The sequence below is a fragment of the Rhamphochromis sp. 'chilingali' genome (assembly GCF_963969265.1).
Source record: "Rhamphochromis sp. 'chilingali' genome assembly, chromosome: 20".
In the NCBI taxonomy this organism is placed as follows: domain Eukaryota; kingdom Metazoa; phylum Chordata; class Actinopteri; order Cichliformes; family Cichlidae; genus Rhamphochromis; species Rhamphochromis sp. 'chilingali'.
The window spans coordinates 6,659,854-6,682,932 of record NC_137947.1 but is presented as its reverse complement, the minus strand read 5'-3'; the positions used below and the strand labels follow the sequence as shown (position 1 = coordinate 6,682,932).

At 41.7% G+C, this 23,079-nt stretch overlaps 1 protein-coding gene across 1 annotated transcript in view; it reads right to left on the bottom strand.

Annotated features, from left to right (window-relative positions):
* The window catches only part of adgra1b (adhesion G protein-coupled receptor A1b), a 203,785-nt gene that overhangs the window by 26,843 nt on the left and 153,863 nt on the right, over positions 1–23,079 (bottom strand). Inside the window, exons 15-16 of the mRNA XM_080869232.1 lie at positions 9,954–10,081; positions 2,194–2,317 (exon numbers count right to left, since the gene is read on the bottom strand). Coding sequence (XP_080725358.1) covers positions 2,194–2,317; positions 9,954–10,081 — 252 coding nt within the window. The remainder of the gene's footprint in view (positions 1–2,193; positions 2,318–9,953; positions 10,082–23,079) is intronic.

The following is a 23,079-nucleotide window of genomic DNA, read 5'->3' as shown; positions in this document are numbered from 1 at the left end:
GCAACGATATTCGTATCGATATTGAACCGTTCGATACAGTGCTTTCGGTTCGGTACGCATATGTATCGAACAATACAACATTTGTAATTTATTTTATCAACTTTCCTTCTGACGATGCTGTCTGTGTTGAGCGCTCAGTGAATCTGCGTTCGACTACTCCGCCTAGGCTGCACTGTGGAGCGCAGATCCACTGAGCGCTCAACACAGACAGCATAGTCAGAAGGAAGAGCGCAGGGCAAGCTAGCGAGAGAGAAGTTAAGCTCTCCTTGCAACATGGACCTCCCCCACCCTCATTCAGATCTGGCGTTTGGAATTATTTTGGTTTTCATGTGACGTATGACCCTGAAGGTAAGCGAGTCATGGACTAAAGTAAAACAGTATGTTGGATGTGCCATGCAATGCTCAATTACATGGGTGGGAACTAGTGTGTTAGCGCAGTTAGCTCGTTAACGTGTTGGCTGTCTAGCCCCATGCACGGGGCGATCGGCGGTAGCTCGTTAACGGAGATTTGCCGTGTTGTGGCGTTAAGGTCATTTCAACGAGATTAACGCTGACAGCACTAGTGGGAACACAACGAATATGACTGCACATTTACGCCGACATCATCCTAGTGCAAAGACAAGTGGAAGCAGACAAAAACAAGCAAGCATGCTACTAACTTTAGCCGAGTCATTTAGACAGCTGTTAGCACATGATTCTCCTTACATATGTTTAAAATGCTGCTGAGAATATAGCCCAGAAGAAGCGGATAGTATAGCTTTTATTTTGGAAAGAGACATTTCTCTGTAATAAACTCTCTTTTCCAAAGATGAGTGATTCCTCAATCAGATACAGGGCTCGCAATATCGCTAGCCCGACGTCCCGGGGCTAGCGATTTTTTTTTCAGTCGGGCTACCAAAATCTATCTCTGCCCTGCCCGTCGGGCTATTGTAGGAAGGAAAAATATATGTCAATGCTTTTGCATTCTTTCAGAAATGTAGCTGGGTAATTATGTCATTGGCATCGGTGAGCCACTGTCAATATGTGACATATTGAAATCGTGTTTGAATTTGCGCTTGTTTTTTTGCTTTCAATTTGCAATCGTGCAAACTGTGTATAGAGAGCGACAGCACCGATCTGTGAGTGATGATAATTTGTGCACCAATTCCTCTGACATCGTCTTATTAATTGTTAGCTTACTATGCAAACATGACAAGTGAAATCTCCCGCAGCAAGCTTAAACATGTGAGAGGTTGATCGCGCAGAGAATCGCTGAGCTTATGTGAGTGTGTGTAAAAGCAGCAGGAGAAGTTATGACAAATCAGACTATAAGGCAAAAAGAAAGTGCAGCTTTATGGTTTCATGGACAAAAGAATTTCTGTGGCTGCAATATGACGAGCTAAATAACCAGGGCTGCACATAAGTGGTCCGCAGGTGCGCATTCGCTGTCAAAATAAAAAACACGCACAAGGGTTAGGGTTAAATTTAAAAACTGTACTTTTGAGTTAAAATATATATTTATAATTTTAATAAATGACAAATTAAAAAGGCATGAACATTTTTTTTGTATCGAAAAAATATCGAACCGTGACACCAAAGTATCGAACCGAACTGAACCGTGAATTTTGTGTATCGTTGCACCCCTATCAAACACGTAAAAATCCTGGAGCTTATTTCATTAAGTAATTTAAAAATCCTTTGAAACTGCTTTTACTGTTATTTATGAAGACAGACACGCAATCCACAACGATCATGTTGCATCTCAAGTACACAGGCAGGGTGCCTTTAATGAAAAGCGATGTGGTAAATGCAACATCGAAATTTCCATAGAAAAGCATGTTTGTACAAAATTCTATTGACCAGAAAATCTTTTATATGCTAACAATTTCTAAAACATCCACAATGTTTGTGGCACAATGCCCACCACTAACCCCTGGGCAAAAAGAAAGAGACAAAGATAGACAATAGAGAGCCTGCTACTGAGTGCAGTTATGATGGGAAGGCCTGAATCATCCGCACTCACTAGGCCACCACTTTACTAAAAGAGTGACCAGACCATACATGCAGCTGAAGCATGAAAGACACACAAAGCGGGGTTATTGTACATCCACATACTGCACCCAGTGGCCTGGTTGTGGACACCTGAATAGACATTCACAATCAATTTTTTGAAAAGCTTTGAGAGTGGGACGAATGAAAAGGGAATGCACTTACTGCTTGACAGATGATGGGGTATTTGATTCGATTGATGCCGCCAGCAAACACAGCGAAGGTCAGCGCTGTGTGGAAACAGAAGTTGAGCAGCATATGCCATCCCTTCCGACTGATGCGGATTGCACTGCCAAAAAAAAGGTTCAAGGGAAAAAAAATTAGTAGATAAATAGTGATAAATATCATACTGTGAAGAGTTTTGTGGATTACCTTTTGTAAATTTGGTTGAAATTGTGTTACTTTCAGTATTATTTACAAAGGTCAGCATCAGTTTTCTTTATCATTTATCTCCTACCATATATATTAACAGTAAAACCTGGTAGTGCTGTCCATAGAAACCGAGTAGTATAAACAAAGTTTTATATACTTCACTACCAATACACCTGCTGAGTAGCAGATATTTAAATTTTTATGAAAAAAATAAATCTATTAGCAGAAACATTGTGAGCTATTTGTATTCCTGTCTGAAGACAGTTCCACATTCAGATGGAGGAGCATAGAATTTTACCAGATTTCTCTTGAAGAACTTGGGAAGCACTATCCCAGCCAATCATTATCAACCATACACATAAGATCAGTTGTGGCACCACAGCACCATTCATTCTCAATGAGAAAGGGTATTGCAAGGGTACACTAGAAAAAATGCAACTCAGTTAAATGCTATTCACTTATATAGCACCAAATCACAACAATAGTTGCTTCCAGGTAACATTAATCTGGAAACCCATTAACTACTGTGCTGACTTAGCCTGCAACAGTCAATATTTTGGGGCCTTGGTTTATCCAGAAAGTCACTGTTTACAAATGCAAATACATCTCTAAAAATACTGGCAGTGGCACCTCTCAGCCTCCAAGTAGATACACCAATGGTATCCAAAATGAAACTCCTACGTCGCTTCGTTCTCGAGTTATCGCATTTGCAAACTTAGATATCCACATCGCCTACGCGCCTGCCAGGGTGACAACAGTACTTCATCAGTCTTTTAACGCTAATAAAAAGCTCATACTTGTAAGACATTCAGACTGTTTATGTAGACACATGTAGCCAAAGCCTCCTGAAACTGAACATGGACTACAAGCGGAGTAAAAATGGAAACTGGAAAGCTTCAAATTCTAGAAATCTTGCCTACATACTCTGCATATTCATATGCAAGATATCTGTTGATAGAGATCACCATAACACAAAGCCAAAGATAATCATGTAACTATGTTCAAATATATGACATTTGTGTTATCAAAAAAAAGAATTAAATGATGTCCCTATTATATTATTTTATAAGAAGACTCAGTATTGAAGTGCAAAAAAATACATATATCTCTTTGCATTGACTATATCAATACTGTTTGCTAAAAGCAGAATGAACTGCAAAAATCACATTTTTACAAGTATTTGCTACACAGCAAAAAGCAGTTCAGCTACTTTTAAGTTCATTCTGATTGAACTTTTAGAAGAATGCTATTTACAGCAATGCTGTTTGAAGTCTTGTGACAATAAAAAAAGGAAAGTGCATTAAAAAAAACAAACCCAAAAAACAAAAACGGCCCTTTCAAAAAGAAGATCTCTGCATGTACAAAGTGAAAGACAGAATATTGTGTCATCAAAAGATACGAATGATTTAATTCCTTGCTACAAAATGCATAATGCTTATTTTAGAATGATGGACCTCAGGCAAAGGGATATTTGCAGATTCTTTTACAAGAATTCAATGTACATTCTTTCCACACAGCTTTTTTCCACCACCTTCTTGCGTACAATACATGCAGCATATGTACACAAAAGAGAATCAATCAGCTGATTTGATGATGAAATAAAAGGAGATTGCCTCCAGTTGGTTTGGCCAGTTGAAGTTTTTACATTTTTCATCTAAGCCCTGCATCTGTTTGTGAAATATGGTAGCAGCCACGCTCTGTGCAGCAGCACATTTATGGTAACCCAAACCATCGCTTTTCACCCAGCTGAAAATAAGCTGAATAGGTCAGACATTACCAACACATTAGTTGGACTGTGTGAATTACTAGACCATCTATTCTTTTAATTACTTTCCTACATCGGCTCCAGCCTCTTCAACCTTACAGTCACTGTCACCATTTGAAATTATATAACCATGTGCTGGAAATCTCCACTCCCCAAAATGGAGGAGCAGAGCCCCAGCTGCACGTGAGCCAACTGTAGATGAAGCAGTGGCTCAGCAGTGAGCCATGAGGTGTTTCTGGGGCCGGGCTTCACTGCTCTGTGTGAGGGGAGGGAGAATTAAAGCTACCGTTGTCGATGCCTCTCCTGCGATCCAGGTACTGAACTCCTTCCAGCAAAGAGGCCATAAATCAGGCCGGCTTCAGGCCTCCCTTGAAGGAGGTTTTCATAGGCTCTGCTCTGGGCTTTCACTGGGTCAAGTACATTAACCTGGCAACCCTCCATGTCCCAATCTCCCAGTGTGAAGGGGGAATAAAACTGTCCTGACTTTGCATCTGCTCTCTCACCCTGTGTCCGGTCCTCAGCCAAATGTAAGGGACAATAAAGCTATGGACAGTGTAATATGACACATTATGCAATGAGTAGTTTGAGCCAAGTCTTTTTATTGGTGGCAGACACATTCCAAATATGCTGCTGAAGCTCCATAAACTATAGGCTGCAGCACCGTTACACAGTTAGATGGTACCCGCTGCATGGAAATGCATGTTAATTATGATGGAGGAAAAAGAGGAAACGTGGCAAAGGCAGTGGGGTATATGGTTGAAATCTATTTCATATATGAAAATAATATAATTTGTGTTCAGTGCAATGAACTGTGGCCCACCATATTATATTATAATAAGACAAACTCACAGAAACAGTAACATATGACATACACTACACTACCACAAGTATTCACTCCCCTAGCCAAGTTACATCCGTGGCCACAGGTGTATAAACTCAAACACTTAGGCATGCAGACAGCTGCTGTGAAAGAATGGATCACTCTCAGGAGGTCAGTGAACTCTAGCATGGTACCTTGATAAGATGCCACCTATGCAAGGAGTACAGCGAGTCGTTCCTCACTACTGAATATTCCACAGTTAACTGGTAATGGTATTATAACAAAGTTATGAAAGTGATTGGCAACAACAGCCATTCAGCCATGAAGTGGTAGACCACCTGCTCAGGTGCATAATGTTCAGATGTTGCCAGCTTTTTGCGGAATCAAATGCTACAGACCTTCAAACTTCATGTGGCCTTCAGATTAGCTCAAGAATAATGCATAGAAAGCTCCATAGAATAGCCTAGCAGCTGCATCCAAGCCTTATATCACCAAGCACAATGGAAAGTATCAAATGCAGTCATGTAAAGAATGCCACCACCATACTTGGAGTGATGAAGCACGTTTTTCCGTCTGGTGATCAGATGGATGATTCTGACTTTGGCAGTTGCCAGGACCGCACTGTGCCAAATGTAAATTTTGTTGAGGAGGGTTATTGTGTGGGGTTGCTTTTCGGGAGTTGTGGTCAGCCTCTTAGTTCTAGTGAAAGGAACTTAATATTTCAGCATACCACGACATTTTGGACAACATACGCAGTCAACTTTGTCGGACCAGTTTGGGGATGGTTCCTTTCTGTTCCAACATGACTTTGCACCAGTGCACAGCGCAAGGTGGATAAAGACATGGATGAGCAAGTTTAGTGTGGCAGAACCTGACTGGCTTGAACAGAGTCTTCATCTCAACCCAACAGAACACCTTTGGGATGAATTAGAGCAGAGAGCCAGTCCTCCTCATCTGTCAGCATCTGACCTCATGAATGTGCTTCTGGAATATCCATCCATCCATTTGCTTCCGCTTCTCCTTTTCAGGGTCACGGGGGGCGCTGGAGCCTTTCCCAGCTGTCATAGGGCGAGAGGCGGGGTACACCCTGGACAGGTCGCCAGTCTGTCGCAGGGCCAACACACAGGGACAGACAACCATTCGCGCTCACATTCACACCTAATGGCAATTTGGATTTTCCAATTAACCTATCCCCACAAGCTGCATGTCTTTGGACGGTGGGAGGAAGCCGGAGTACCCGGAGGGAACCCACACAAACACGGGGAGAACCCCGGCCTGATGTTGGAATTGAACTCAGGACCTTTTTGCTGTGTGGCAACAGTGCTAACCACCGTGCCACCGTGCTGCCTGCTTTTGGAATAATGGTCAAGAATTCCCATAAACACTCCTAAACCTTGTGAAAATCCTTCCCAGAAGAGTTGAAGCTGTTATAGCTTCAAGGGATTGTCTGGCCTATATTAAACCCTATGGATTAAAAATGCAATGTCATTCTGTTCATATGCATGTGTAGGCAGATGAGCGAATACTTTTGGCAATGTGTATGTATGTATTTGTAGAGGATATATAAGCAAGCAGTTGTGTATTTGCACATCCAGCACACTTGGAGGAACAAAAGAATTCATTTGGACTAATTTTCCTGACAAATGTGAGTCCAGAGTGCAATATTTGTGATTCACTTTTGGTGTCCATCAACTTTAGAAAATATGTATATTTTTATCTACTCAGTGCACTACTCAATTCACTAGTGAGCTTCACCACTGGGTTGCAGCTGGTTTAAAGTTTTCTTACTGCTTGCTCCAGCTGGAAACAATGCTAATGAGATCCTTGAGGCCTGAGTTGTAAGTCTGAGGTCTATGGTGAAATCGCAGACTGCACACACAAGCATTCTGAAAAACAAAGAAAAAACAAAGAAAAAAAAAACAGCTTTCACACCGGCATCAGTTGAGATGCACAAGGACCGATCTTGAAGGGAAGATTAGCCAAATTTAAATCAGGTAGGGCTTGTGATTGTGCTGAATGGAGACCCATCATCTATGCTCCTAAATGACGCTTTTGAGATTGCATTGGAATATGAAATCCCTGTTTCAGCTCCACACAGACTCTTTACCAAAGCCTGCTCAAATATGATAAGACTACAAGCAGACGAGCGGACCTGAAAGCAGAAAGCTTTTGGGTCAAAAGAAGTCTCGATACAAATGCATATTATGCAAATTCATATGCAGATATCTGTTTATAGAGATAAACTGGATGGTTACTGTATAAACTGGAAATTACTGAAGCATTCCTCTGACTCTAACAGCATGATATCAGTGTTTTCGAATATTCACTGAGTCATGACTGTAAACACTTTTGACTCAAATTTCATCAATTGGACTCAAAGGATTTGGGGTTCAAAGACGTGATACCCACCACTATGTTCTTCCTTGGCTCATACATCATACATCACATGCACTCTTAATCACATATTCTGTCTTATTATCTTGCCAGCAGAGAAAGAACTAAAGCACACAGTGTATTGCTATATTTATGCATGTGTGTATGTGTTAGTAAGCTAAAGTGAGAATGTGACAGATTCAACGTGCCCACTGCACACGGTGCCTTTGGACAGCCTCTATTCTATTCTGCCCATTTAACACAGTCCCAACGCTTCACAGCTTGGATACTGTCAGTCAGCTGGAGTGATACTACACAAGTAAAGTGTTACTAAACAGAGATGTGTTTTAGTACTAGGGAGAGCCTGGAGGGAGGTGTGGAGGAGGAGGAGGTGTTGGAGTTTGTTAATGTGAGCACTGTTGAAAGAAAAGCCCTCTAACCCTCTCCTGTGTGTGACAGACACCACAAAAGCTCTGGCATCATATCTTAAATATGGGCTTGTTCTCACTCTAGTTTAATCTGGAATTTCTGCATTCTTGCTCCGAAAAGCACTCTCTGATGAATGAATGTCTGTCTACTTGGCTTTGTTCAGTTTATTGGGATTATCATAGCTGTGTTATCGATGTAAACACAACATCTCTAAACTATCGTTTAATCCCGATGATGCTCTACCATCCTTATTGGAACAGCAGTTCCAACCAATTTTCTGCTGCATTTCAATGTTGGGGAGGAAGCAAAGTAAGCAGTGATGCACAGGCCTGTGTCTCCCTGGTTATCTCCTCCAGCTCTTCTTGGGGGAATATGAGGGTGATCCCTAGCCAGCTGCAATGCATAATTTCTCCAGCATTTCCTGGGTCTTCCCTGGTGTTTCCTCACAGTTGCATGTGCCCAGTTGGATATGCCTCTTGGGTACCACTTGGGCATCCCAGTGAGGTGCTGAACCACCTCAGCTCTTTTCGATGCAGAGGAACCGCAGCTCCTTTCTGACCTTCTAATGAATGGTCTCTCCTGGTCTTATCACGGTCTCTGCCTTTGCCTGTAACTGTATCCCAGATTGCTGCTACGCTTCCTGCGAGTGGTGAGCCTACAGCAGGTTGGACCCATGTGGCTTATTATGTGCAGAGTCCTTTCCCAGCCCTTGCTTCGGGGTAGTGCCAAAACATTCATTCACCAGGCAATGTTGATATGTGCCAAGATGTTGTCTTCATAGGACTATTTTGAATTACACTTAGTCTGACCCCTCACCCAGGACCAATTTACCTTGTGGGCCAAGGTGCCCCTGACAACATAGTTACTGGGCCTCTCATAAAGTCCTATGCTCATTTTTGATCCCTGATGAAGTGATGGAGAACCTAAAACCAGCCCTGAGATAAATGCCAAAAACAAGACCCCTGGTAGATCCCTGGTAGCTTAAATAATCAAAAATCAAAATACAGGTTTAAAAATCCAATCCTTAACTATACACCACAAAGAGAAATTCAAATGAATTTGAATTGATTCTTTTTGTCTCTAATTCCATTTTGTGGAAAAACTACAAAATGCACACCAGTATCTGGGAATTGTTTTTTTCATTTCACTCGAAACCACAACATCTCAGTCTCCTGCCTCTATGGCGATTTCCAATTTTTCCTTCAAACGTCAATACTGCAGTGCCAGACGACAGCAAGTGATGCTGCTGTTTGGAGCCCCAGATGCTGTCATCACTGTCTGACTGCAGAAGGACCCACCCTGTCTCCATCCCAGGTGTCACAGATGGATGTAAACTGCGAAAGCCTCTGCGCCTTCGTATAGTTTAATAAATTCAGTTCAGTCTCCGTAAGAACAGAGACCCCACCCACAGAAAAAAACACAACGAAAATAAAAATCTTACTGTGACTATACCAGATAACTGTGTTATAAAACAATATTTTTTGAAAATGTGACATTTGAGATATTTCTTAGTTCCTTTATATGAAAATAGATGGAAAGCTATTACAATAATACCACATTAATGCCAAGGATATGATAAAATGAGTGATGCTCTACAAGAACAACAGATGATGAATTGCTGTGCTGAAACAATACGCCAGTCAAGCTCCCTCCTGCTTTAATAACAGCATTCACAGCAGATGAAACTAAGATGAGCAGACAGATGCCACCGTACAAAACCACAAGAGCCACAGGGTCCACTTTTTTATTTTTTTGCCCTCATCTCCATGCCGAATAAAAAGAACAAAGCTGGTAAAAGTACTCCTTAGAAATCCATTAGACGCATATATCTCTGCTGTAGCTGTCTAAAACACAGCTACACATACACACATTTGTGTATATGTTTTTATATCCTCTTAGTCAGACAGGCTGCAATACTTTATGCCAGCCTAAAGCATCTGACTCACACCACAGTCAGCTCAGGATCTGTGACAGAAGAGTCAAAAACAAGCATGAAGGTAAAAGGGCGGGAAATAAGGAGATTACATAAGCGTCTGCCTGAATGTCCAGATGATGAAGAAGTGAAATTAATGGCTGCAATTTTAGAAATCGAGGCAAGACGTGCAGGGAGGGATTAAAGCCCAAATGCATACTTAAACAAAATCAAGGTGGAGATTTTCTTCATACCTGTGGTGCACTATGTACGTGATGATGGAGGCGAAGAGGCAGAGCAACATGACCGCCGTGCAGGCATACACGACCGGGTGCAAAAACTCCCCAGGGTATGGGGGGAAAGACAGCACCTTCTTCAGATCCTGAGGCAGAAAAAAAGGAGAGACAGAGGAAAATAATGGGGATCAGACAAAAAGTCATCATAAACACAGTATCCAAAAAGAAAAAAAGAAACTATCAAGAACAAGAGCCAGGCCTGCACAGTCACAGCATGATGAGCTCTCTATATGCATAAGCATAGTATGCTGCGCTGACAAGATATGCAGCCAAAATATAAATGAATGTCAAGGAAATGTCTTTGAGTTAGAATGCGGTCCAAATCAGCATAAAAGAGTAACAACCCTGTCGAGGGAACATTCTTCCTCCTGCATTTACATTTTGCATTTCAGACATTTAGCTGTCACTTAGCCGGAGCAACTGAATGCAACAATAGCATAAGCTTCCTTGTCTGCCAACATAAAAAGAAAACCCAAACAAAAATGGATAGGAGCCAGGCAAACAGAAAAAAAAGGAAAGAGGGAAAAAAGAAGTCATTTTTTGTGTTTCTAAAAGACGGTAATGCTATCACACATTCATTAAGCCCTTATCAACATCACAGTCGATTTGCTCGGAAATTTATTTACATATGTTTTACAATCTGCAAGACAAACTTCTTCCGTATTTGCGGCACACATGGTGACAAAAAATTCCCAGACTTCAGACGCATTTTTAATGCTTCCATTTTATCGCTGCATGTGAACGGTTCGGATCTGCTGTGCACAGATAAAAGAGACAGCTTTAAAGTCGGCCCACTCGACTCTCGTGCGCTGGACTGCCCTCGCTTTGTGCCACGGGCAGGTGTGGAGCCAGCGGTGGCGTCATGATTTAGGCTCCATCATCTTGACGTTGCTAAATAAAGCACACCTTATCTCCATAACCCGCCGGCTCAATGTGAGGTTGTGTCTGCGAGAGTGATCCACAGACACGCTGTCTGACTGCATCATTGTCTCTATGAGTAGCCAAGTGGGATATTCCCTCTCTCTCTCCCTGGTTGTCTAGACGCAGATGAGCCTGTTGGGGCCTCTGTGGGGTCTCGACCAGCAAGAAGCATTTTTTAAACACAGCTGTAATGCAGTGGCCAGAGTTAAAATGAAAGGTTTGCAGAACAGGACGTTAGAGAGATGTAAAACAGGAGAAGATGCGATAGACGCGGCTCAATCGATCAATCTAATAAAGCTTTTCATGTGTGTTTAAGGAGGCAAAGGGAAAGACTGGAAGTCATCTGTTCAAGCTTCAAATTGCAATGTAACCTTTAAATGTGTTTTCTTTTCAGCTACAAGGTGCCACTGCGCCTATAAAAAACAACAACAAAATGAATTCTCTTCAAGGCAGTCACTGATCTGCAAACAATGCTTCCAGCATTTCAGCTATGTTGGATCTCTCTCGGTCTTCTCCTGACCACCTGCATATTAGTTATATTCCAAAACAGCAATCTTTTAGCTTGAATTATTATATCTTAGGGAAGATGATGAAGTAACACCTGTATCTGGTGGATGGGAAGGCAGTGAGCAGCAATGATGTGCGATTTTATATTACAGTAGAAATTAGCATTGATAGTCTGACCATGGGGAATGTATTGATGGCGCACAACACCACATGCCAAAGTAAATAATCAGCATACTCTTGGTGGCATCGGTTTGGACATTGCAAGCTTTTCCACTGATGATTTCTATGTGTGCTGTGGTCCAAGCAACCAATGATCATAGTCAGCATGACAGTTTGGTCAGCCTGACACAGAATCTGATGTTTGAGATCCATGGTGAAATCATCAAATGTGGCCCTGGCAATGATCACTATGACTACCAGGGAGACATCCGTGCACCCACAGAAGGACTGCTAGAGGTGATGCATCTCAGCACGATGCAACAACTTTGACACACCAGACTATTTGTTACACGTAACGATCTGAGAAATCTTCCACGTAAACTGTTTGGAAAAACGTCATGCCTTCAAAACATTAGATAACGGGTGATGACAGGGTGAGCCATCTTCCTGTTATTGTTACAGTCATATTAAAGACCCACAAGACATGGAACATAAGAGGAGAAAGCGGCGCAGCGTTGCAGAATTTAACTTATTACACCATCAGTGTAGCAACCATTCAAATGTTGTAAGATAATTCTCGGTGTCTTTCTAACGAAGACCGTGAACAAAAGTTTAATAAAACTTTCCAATCACTTTCCAAAAATACTTGGCAGGTGGTTGAATAAACCATCTATTGGTACAGCTATAACCTTTTTGGGCAGTAGCTCCACATAGCTTTATTGGCAATGGCTAAAAGAAGCGGTGGGTGATCATTTTAATCTGCTAAATGGACATCATCTCTCTGTAATCAAGGACTATATTTAGTTTGAAAATCACAAAGAACATTATCATGGTGAATTATACCACAATTATGCCAGAAAAGATGTCAGCATGCCCTTGGACTCAGGGAGACACCTGAGTTAAAATAGAAATAGAAATAGAAATCTCTTCAGCTGACAGATGTCTCACTATGTTAACTAGCTAGGAGCTAACTTGCTCCATCTGGTGCTATGCATGTAGTGGGTTTATGGGAGGTTTTCACTAAAAGCAGTTGCCTGCCTCTATAGACTCCACTATAGAGCTGTAGCTTAACTGTAACTTGAAAGTCAGGTGATGACTCTCTGCAGGTTTATGAGCGACAATGACAAAAAACATGACATTTTTAAAGAACTGTTTGTTCCCAACTCTGAAAAGCAGTGGAAGACACAACAGTGTGACAACTGATCTGACTTTGACATATATGGCTTTGGAGCTTGGAGCTTGGACAGTAATGACAAGATGCAGGCATGGAAGGAGAGCTGGAGGAAAGTCTGCCATCAGACCTGAGCAAAGACATACAGAGCAAAGAAAGAACAGAGAGGAAGTGGCTTTTATGGGTGAAAATACAACACGAAGAACGCTTTCCAATTTGTTCACATAATTTGGTAGTTACGGATTTTCATGGAATTATTAAGTTTGAATGACGTCTTTAAGTGATGTCATGGAAGGACAAAACTGGTGTTAATTACAGCTCAATGAATTGATGGTGCTGAAAAGAATCATGGCCCGAAGCATCCGAAATCCTCCTGAAATGGAGCCGCCAATTCAGTAAGCTGATTTATGTACTTAAAAAGCAAACAGCGCTTCATATGAGTTTAGATCATGAAAATGAACCCCATGCAAACATCATTTCAACTTAAAAGAAAATTTAAAAAAAACAAAACATTTCTCTTTGAAATCAGTCTGCATTTGGGAAAAACTGGAAAAAAACCTGCCCACACACACGTGATGCTAATCATCACATGTCACAGTAAGGGCAGCTCCTGTTAAAAGGCTTTAGGTGGAAGTCAAACAATCTCATGGGAGCCATTATCATCATCATCATCATCATCATTTGGCTTATACTATTGGCTCATGTCAGTCTCTTACCTCCTGAGTCTTTAACCATTTCTCAAACCACTAAATAAACAGCTGCTGAGCTGTTTCCCCCCACAAAATTCACAAGATGATATGCATGTTGCCATTACGTATTTGAGTAACACACTGATCATACAGTACCTTATTCTAGTACTCTTTTTATCTCTCGAAAGCCAGGCCTATCATATTTGTTATAGAACAAAATGACTGGATGTGGATCTGAAGTTAGTGATGCTCTCTATGCAGCTACACTTAGCAAAACCTGGAACATATTCACTTCTTTATTGATACATAGCGAGGTGCCAAAACTTATCATAACAGATACGAGGAGGTTGTTGAATGCCGTTTTTATGGGAGAATGAGTTAAACATAAAAACAGGTGATGTGTGTAACAATGATTGTGTCTATTACAATGAAATGTTCTGCTGGAGAACCTTGTGTTCTGGTATTCATTCATTGTGTATGTCTCACAGGACCTAATCTAAAGTCCCCCCCCCCCGAGACTCTAATGGCAATTCCACTTTTCAGTGAAGAAATATCCCCACTGACCACAAGACATGTCCATGTCCAGGAACAGTAAAAAAACACAGAAAAAGCTCAAAGTGTTAAGCTTCAACATCCCACTTTCTTTGCATAATAACAATCTTGATACAGCAAGGTTCCATCATGGTTGACTTCCCAGTTGATCTGCTGCCAACATCTTGGACCCAGATGGACATATTCAATTCAATTATATTAGTATATCGCCAAATCACAAAGACAGTCACCTCAAAGCACTTTAAAATGTATGAAAAGACCCAAAATAATACAAAGAAAACCCCAATAATCAAAGGTCCCTTTTTAGAGCAAGCACTTGGTGACAGCAGAAAGGAAAGACCCCCTTCAAACAGGATGAAATCCCAGCAGACCCTGTCTGTAGGGAAATAGGATAGGACATAACATATAACCCTTATAGAATACAACCAGTGTACCTCCACGTGTATCTGATATGAAGTGATCAGTGTAAATAAACACAGAGGTCTAATAGCTAAAAAACATCAACTGACTTGCAACTTAACATTACCTTTAGTGTATTTTCAAATTATTTACAGCATGCCATTATAAAGAGTCTCACCATCTTTTCAAGCTTTTGCCATTGTGGCACATTTGTCCATTAACACCACGTCAATAATCAAGCAATTTTAGAACCTGCTTAATTTGCTCATTTCTTCCAGCAGCATACGTGAAGATACTTGAAACACATTTAGAAACAGTATTAGTTATGCAAATTGGATATTGATTATTAGCCTCAAAGCCCTGCTAACAGCAGAATGTACCTTTCCCAGCAGCCAGCTAAACTAAGACAGACTAACATCGCCAAGCTGCGCTGTTGACAGAGGAGCTTAAGATCAGGTGCTTCCAAAGCTGAACAAAGGTCTACACAGCTTAACCAGCAGACATAGCATTTGCATACAGGGCATCTTAAGTCAGATTCCTAATACGTAGAAGGCATTTAGTTTTGGTGATGACTGCCAAGAGAGCAATCATATTGTTAATACATTAACGAGAGCAGAAACAACAATGTAGTTAGATGATATACAGTAAATTAATCTGCAGCAATTCTGATCCTTCATTAATCACAATCAAAAAAACCAAAATAAAAATGTTTCTAAGACTGCCAAAGTAAGCAGACTTACTGTGCCATGTGGAAATGGGTGTTTGTATTTTCAGATATTCAATGGATCAAATGCTTAAACGAGATATTCGAAGAATGCTGAAATATTACTATGAAAATGTTCAATAATCTCCAGCCCTACAGGAAAAATCAGACACTAGCAACATCATTTCTCAGAGAATTTTCCAAAATTAATTACAAATCAATGTTTGGTTACAGTCGGGAATAGAAAAAGTAAACAAGCAAGCATTATGCAGAAGAGCTGGCGGCTCACAGACAAGCTAAAGAAGGACAACGGTTGCCTAAAGGAGAAGGAGGCAGCTGGCAGAAGGAAATAGCCTGAATGAAAGTGAAGTAACAGCCCTTCTTCAACAACTACAACAGAGGTACCCTTGAGCAAGGTGCCAACAGTAGAGGAACTGCCATTTTTATAGGGCAACATAGACTATACAGCGGCGGGGTATGAATGTGAAGAAGGGCAGAGCTGCAACGGAACATGCATGCTCAGCAGAAACCTCCAGTGGACAAATAAAGGTTAAAAAAGACCTTACAGCCCAGAGAGCACGCGGAGACAGAAAATAGAGGGAAAGAAAGGAAGAAGGATGAAGGGAGACGCTCCCTTCAGCAGATGGATCAGCCCAGAGAAAAATGGCGAGGTAGACTACAGGCTGCCCAGAACAAATTGTTCATATGGCTTCTAGGAGCAGTGTTTATGCTCCTGGGGTGGTGTGGGGGCAAACTGCAGAAGCAATTCAGAAGAGATGACTTCAGTGGGGTGAATGCACAATATGCAGTGCTGAGCATTGACTCAAGGGCTATAAAGTTTTTCACCTCTTCTTTTCATATTTTTCTGTCACTTGGTATTTTCTCATTTATTAGTAACACCGTAAAGAGAATTTTCTATCGTCCTTGCCTCCCAAAGTCTACTACTCCTGAGTTTTACATGCTCTATATTTACGTTATGTATAGATCTTCCTGTCCCGTGCAACAGATGCAGGCTGTGAAGTTGCAATTCCCTTGTTGACCTGGCTGTCATGATGACTGATAGGCTATTGGTGTAGCTCGCAGCGTGCTCTAAACAGCGCTTCCCTATTGTACCATTGCATGCAGAAGCCAATAGCGGGATGTCATCTAGGGACAGCAGCAGCGAGCTTCAAATGTGATTCTTCAACTCCAGTTATTATCATTATTGCTATCATATTACATCACAGCACTGTGGCCACTTTATTACTGTGTCTGTACAGCAGGGCAATGTGACCAGCCCCTCCCTCCCCTGACAGTGCAATTCATTACAGCCAGGCAACTATATTACCATACAGGGCAGCTTAGTTTAGCCTATGCTGGATTAGCAGTGGCATGTTACATCTAAACATGCCTCCATTGTCCCCTAGCCTCTGCAGCTAAAGAGGCCCCTGATCCCCTGTTTATGTTGTGGTTACAACTTTAATCCAGGATCCTCCATCCCTGTGCCAAAATCAGATTACCAGACTCAATTAAACTTGATCCGTAATCTCGATCCAGCACAGCGCAATGCAAGGTTATCAGGCCCAGAAAATATAACTAGGACAAGTACACTGCTGATGTGCGAGACCTTATAAGCTCGGTGTCGTGTTTCATCCCGGGGATTGGGAATAATGCTGAACAACACAACGTGCACTATTATTATTTATTATATCCTCTATTTAACAGCTGAAGGCTGCTGAGAAATTTTTAAGGTCTTTTATTTCTTTTGTTTTTTAAATATCGCCCAGCCAAGGGCGGCAAACGTTGTCAAAAAACATAAACACAAACAATACAAATGGACAAATACAGCTGTGGAGCTCCACAGCCGGCTCACACGCAGGAAAATATCAGTTATTTAAGGATCAGAGCAGTTACACAACCAAGAAGGCCGTTTTCTTCATCCTTTAAAACTGACTTTAATTATGCCACAGTAACCAGCTCCTGCAGATTATGCCAAGAGGAAGGGGGTTGCTTTTTTTTTTGGTCAGTTCTGATCTAACTCGCGGGAAAACAGTAGTAAAGTATTTTAAGAGCACAGGCCATGTGGATTTTAAGTTTTCCAGCATGTATGAACAAGGAACCAGCTCGAGGATGGATTTAGAATGTGAAAACCTGTAGACACAAAGAAAAGGCCATTTATAGAGAACAACCAGTAATAGAAAATAAAGTGATAATGATAGCTTCTTTGGGTATATTCATGAAGTCCACATAAGTGTTTGTTCATTAAATGCTATAAAATGGGAAAAATAAGTCAACTTTCCTTGCGGCTGGGGTGAAATAGGGTTTAACCCACAGTCTTTTACAGAGTTGTGTGATTTCTAATTGAGCGACACAGTTTAGCGAGCTTTGTATGTTTTGTATGTAAAGAGCAGAACCACATTTTGGGAAGCTATATTTGTCTACACATCTGTTTTTTTGTTTGTTTGTTTTACTGTAAAAAAAATTATGTTTCTTTTTTAACTTCATGCCTTTTGGGGATCACACGAGTAACTAATCATGGTAACAGAAATTTGGACCAGTGGCACACAGAATTTCACATATCACTGTACAGCTTTGCCCATTCCCAGCTGTAATCACACTGGTGAATGCAAGAATGCACAAACAATTTGGGAAAGAGGCAAGAGCTGAGAGAAAAAAACAAAATTAAAATCCTCTAGTGAACAGCCCGCGGGCTCGCGGGCTCGCGGCTCACAGCTCCCATCCAAGCACTGTATTTTATCATCCTTGAGTGGCCGTGCCAATGTTGGAACAGAACCTCAGCGAGTGTGCAAATCAAACCTCTGGCTTGCCCATACATACTGAATAACAGAGAGAGAGGGAGACACACACACACACAGGACAGCAGGCAGGACAGAATGACCTCCGGACTTGTCAGGAAAACGGTCATGCACCATTAACGCGGGTCATCAGTGTTTCGGCCGGTACCTTGTGGCTGTCACTCAGCACATAGCTTTGAGATACGGTCATGCTCGTAATCGCCACTTCGCCCGGTGAATGTTCAACAGTTTCTAACGAGGCCCACTGCGAGGAACGAGCAATCAAATCACGTGGAATCAAGCACGCATCCATCAAATCAACAAGCATTACGAGCTGATGAGGACGCTTGTTCGGAATAAAAGATGAAGCCCACCGTCGTTTGATGCGCACACATATCAGTGGTGCTGTATTTATCTCCTCGAACATCAAGGGGGCATTGTTTCATTAGCATTAATTTCTCCAGAGCCCGAGATTAGAAGTGTTGTATTTAGCTTTAGGCTATTCAAATTCCTATACAGAACTTATTGTAATCGCTGTTCTGCGCAGATATTCAAAGCATGACTATCGAATAAACGAGCCTTGTGCACTGTTCAACCTTGCAAACAGAGAACAAGCTCATAATTCACCAAATCCCCCCCGCCCCCAAGTGGAACAAAGAAATGTGAATACTCAAAGCCTGCTACAAACAGAATGAATCAATACAGACAAATGTGAAAGCAGGGAGAAGACTGCTTTTTAATATAGGGCAGTTACACTAATCCTTCTCTCTCTGCAGCTTTTATTTATTCAAGCAACAGTTCCTGAGCGTGATGCCTCATTTTGCTCTCATACTGCTAACTTGGCTACTGGTAGCGGCCCAATCTGACCACAAGCTGACTGGTGTTTACCGAGCAGCTCCACTACAACAGTCGGGGATTTAAGACGCGTTGTTCCTAAAGGCTCGTGTGCCAGTTTGTGAGAATGAATCACAGTCTAGAATGCACAGTACACATGACACAAGGTATGAAAATTTGTCGCTCATCAGTCTGCACTCACTCCGCTGCAATGCAACGTTTGGGAGCAGCGGACAGGACAATTTGATATGTGGACAGCAGGAGACGGGGATTAAACCGCCCACCCCTGCGATTAATCAACGACCTCTTTTACCTCCTGCACCGCAGCCACGAGAAAGTAAGTGACGCATTCAAAGTCTGTCAGGCCTTTGCACAAAATATTTCCTTCTCCACAGTTTACACGGTGGTAGATGTGGACGGTTGTGTGATTATTACAAAAAAACCCCAATTCACTCTCACAATTAGCACATACTCCACACAGAAAGTCTATTTGCAATCACAGTAGTGTCACCAGCGTGCACGAGGCACTTTAACTTAAAGTAAGACCACAGAAGCATGCAGAAATGTTTGGAGCCCCCAAAAACATAAAAACTTTTTAGCCAGAGCCAGATGAAAATCATCAATGCAATGAACTATTTTTTTATTCAGTTTTGTTAATTAAGGTTTCATTTGCTCAAACATAATAGACCTCCTTGTTCATGAAATGGATGTAATTAGCTGGAAAACACATAGATTTATGCCAAGAGAGGCGCCATTGATACTTCAGTTTTACGGTTTGCAGACTAACTGTAGTTGCACACATAGCCACCCCAACTGTGGTGAAACTGGAACAAGGAAAAACCTTTTTTTGCGTGTTTGTCAGTAAAGAGGAGCAAAGAGGGATAAGAGGGACCTAAGCTTATCACTATATAAACAGCAAACAGCCAGCAATGTCCAACTATCAGGGACTAAGCAGCCAAGGACCTGCAGGCACAGGTGTCATTTCCAAAATGTGGGTTTTATTATATAATTCATTTCACTTTTATCTACATAGCACCAAATAACAACAAAAGTTAACTCAAAACACTTTATATTGTCAGGTAAAGACCCTAAAATAATACAGAGAAAACAAAAGGACCCCCAATGAGCAAGCACTTTGGCGACAGTGGGAAGGAAAAACCTCAGGCAGACCTGAGCTCAACGAAGGGCATCCATCTGCTGCGACCGAAAAATCAAAACAAAAAAGACCCAGAAAAACACAGAAATAATGTAAGAAATACACACTCAGCAAAATAAGCTATTTCTAAGAAAATGTGGGCCCATAAAAGAGGTCAACTAAAAACAAGAACCGTACTCAAAATTAACACTCAACAAAACGTTAAAACATAACAAACTGACCCAACCCAAATGAGAGACAGCTCAGCCACTGACTGAACTCCAAAAGGGAAACCACAGGGACAATAACTAGGTTTAATACAAAAAAATAACCCAAACATTTCCTCCCATGTGATTACAGCAGATGGTTAAGTCCACTCGGTCGGCCTCTGGACTTAAACAAGCTACACCCTGAGCCTCCGTACATACTGCTATATATATTTCTTATATACTTGCTTGTGCTGTATCTATAATATACTAACAAAACATGTCATATTTTCATAATGTATTGAAATAAATTAACCATATTATGTATATAGAAACCAACTGTTTGCTGTGTAGCTTCAGTAACTGCCAACTAAAAATGTGAAAATAGGAGTAGAAGAATAAATATCACCCGACTGTGTGGTCACGGACACAACCATCACACCAACCCGTTTAGCTATTAGATTCCAGCCACAAACCCTGCTCCTGAAATAAACGTGAGAGAATCTGTTCCTTCTGTGAACCGTAATCAATAAAAATAAATCTGAGAGGAATTGCTTTAAAATGTGGAGCAAAGAGGCTACAACGAGACTGCTTTCTCTCTCTGTCTCTCTCTCTCTCTGAATGTGAATGTATGAGCAAGCCTGAAACTCTGCTCCCCATGTCTCTCATCATTTTTAGATGTGTGTGTGTGTGTAAGAGACGGAGACAGAGAGACAGAGAGGGATGGTTGGTAGGTGTTGTCTTGGAGGGGTGACTCATCTTACAATCGTTACACACTACAGAATGCTCAATGGAAGCCTGCTAGTGTAACAGAGTTAATAATACATATGAAAAACATGCACTTACCTGTTCTTAATTATCATTTTAAGTGTGAATTTTATCATTTTTTTTAATTGTATTTTATTTTGAAAACCCAGAAACCGGATCTCACCCTAACGTTTAGAAGCTGCTAAGGCTTCCGCTCCTCACAGCGCGCGCTTGCACTGTGAGGGTAAGTCCGGTAATGAAAGGCTCTGGCATTTTTATGGTTTCTGGTGTGAATGTTGTTACATAAGTTATATATGTCGATGTATATAGGTTCATATTGATATTAGAAAGTTTCTGTGTAACTGAAACAAAGGCGGGTTGCTGTTAAATAGTGTTTCTGCCGTATTTATGCTCTTTGGCAGTTAGTCTTTGTCAGCCCCCTAGTGGTTGCTGCGCATAGCAGGAAATGTGTTTGGATTTACCGTTTTTCTGTGCTTTTTGTGATGTTGCTTTACATTGTAGGAGCTACAATTGCCGGTACCACCAGAAGACACCTGTTGAATGTGTTTTATGTCTTCTGCAGGTATGTGAGCTTGTTAACAGCCATTTTGTCTGTAAAGCACAAGCAAGTGAAGATGTAATGCGCTATTGTTAATTTGTCCACTAGAGGGAAATGTTTAGTCGGTGGTATTTATGTTTATCCTGTTATTTTGTTTTATACGATTGGAATGTATTTTATTAGTCATAAGATTTCTTTTGTATACAAGCTCAGTATGACAGACTGTAAAATGGGAGAAATTATTATTTTCCACCTTTTCTTTATTAAAAAGTTAATTGTAAGTCTGTTAACACAGCGCGCGCTTGCACTGTGAGGGAGCTACAATTGCCGGTACCACCAGAAGACACCTGTTGAATGTGTTTTATGTCTTCTGCAGAAGTAAACTGTGAAAAGCCAACCCTTCTGAGCGTCTGTGATTCTTGAAGAGCTGGAAGTGTTACACTCACATGTGCGTGCACACAGACTCACAGGCGAGGACATGAAAGAGTCACATGAGGGCAAAACTAGGCACACAGAAAGAAACACGTCGGCCCCTCGTACGCGCACCCCACTCGTGCTCTGATCTCAGCTCTCTGAGATGGCACGCTGTTCAGCACACTGAGTGGGAGCATACATTACACCGGTCCACACCTCGTTCCTTTGCAGGTTGACGCGTTGAACCAAAGCGTGCCATTTTTTTTCTCTCTCTGTCCTGTAACAATAGATGAGAAGGAGGCCAGGACTCCACAGGTTCTGCACTGTTAACGCTTAAAGACGGCGCGACAGAGGGGGGATTCACACCCAGTCTCTGCAAGCAGCACAATACAAACAGCCTCTCTCTCAACAGAATGTATCGCTCTCTGGCTACAGAGGTCTCAGTGCGTAAATAGGCTTAGGTGTGCCTGTGTGGTTCTTATCATGGCAGAGGTGGAGCATTTACAGAGGCCGCCTCGTACGCGGACATCTGTTGCTATCCACCATTTTCATGTGCGCTCTCTCTCACTGTCTCTCTGTCTCCACTACAAACCTCTATCATCCCTTTTTAGTGCTGGCTGACTACATAAAAAGCAACCCTGTAATGTTGGGCTTTTGATGACTCTATTTTCATTGCCATAGAAACCACATTACCACCTCGGGTTCTTCAAATAAAATGCATGTTTGCAGGTAAGGGGTCACGCCACCACCCCCCTTAAACATAAGAGAAAATGAATGGCTTTAGCGTGGTTTTATTTAGTTGCTGCTTTCGGAGTGGTCAGGAAGTGAAACTGACCATTGCTGGTGTGTGTTCTGACTGTGGTGCCATTTAGCCCCCTGGGACAGGGGTACTGAGGGAGAAAACAGATGGGGGATGCTCTTGAGTGAAAGCAGTCAGCTTCGCACACAATAAATGTGCGGAGAATATGTTATGTGATGCATCTAACAGAAAACAGCTTGTAGCAGGGACCACAATGAAGAGCTGCGATAGGAGGGATAAGGAGATGAAGAATGATGGCATTATAGAGACAGAAAGCACGGAGACAGATGGAGAGAGAAGGACACCCAGGTAAATCATTATCCCCTTCAGCCTAGGAAGGGACTGTAAGTCTGGCTGGATTTTTCCCTTAGTTTCTTTCCCATTCCATGCATCCTCCTCGCACAGCAAAGCAATTTTCTTCCATTTCTGATTACAGATAGCTCACGGTGATCTCAACCCGGTTCCATTTTACTATCTGACAGTTGCGCTATCTGTGCCATTTACACTTAAGTTGA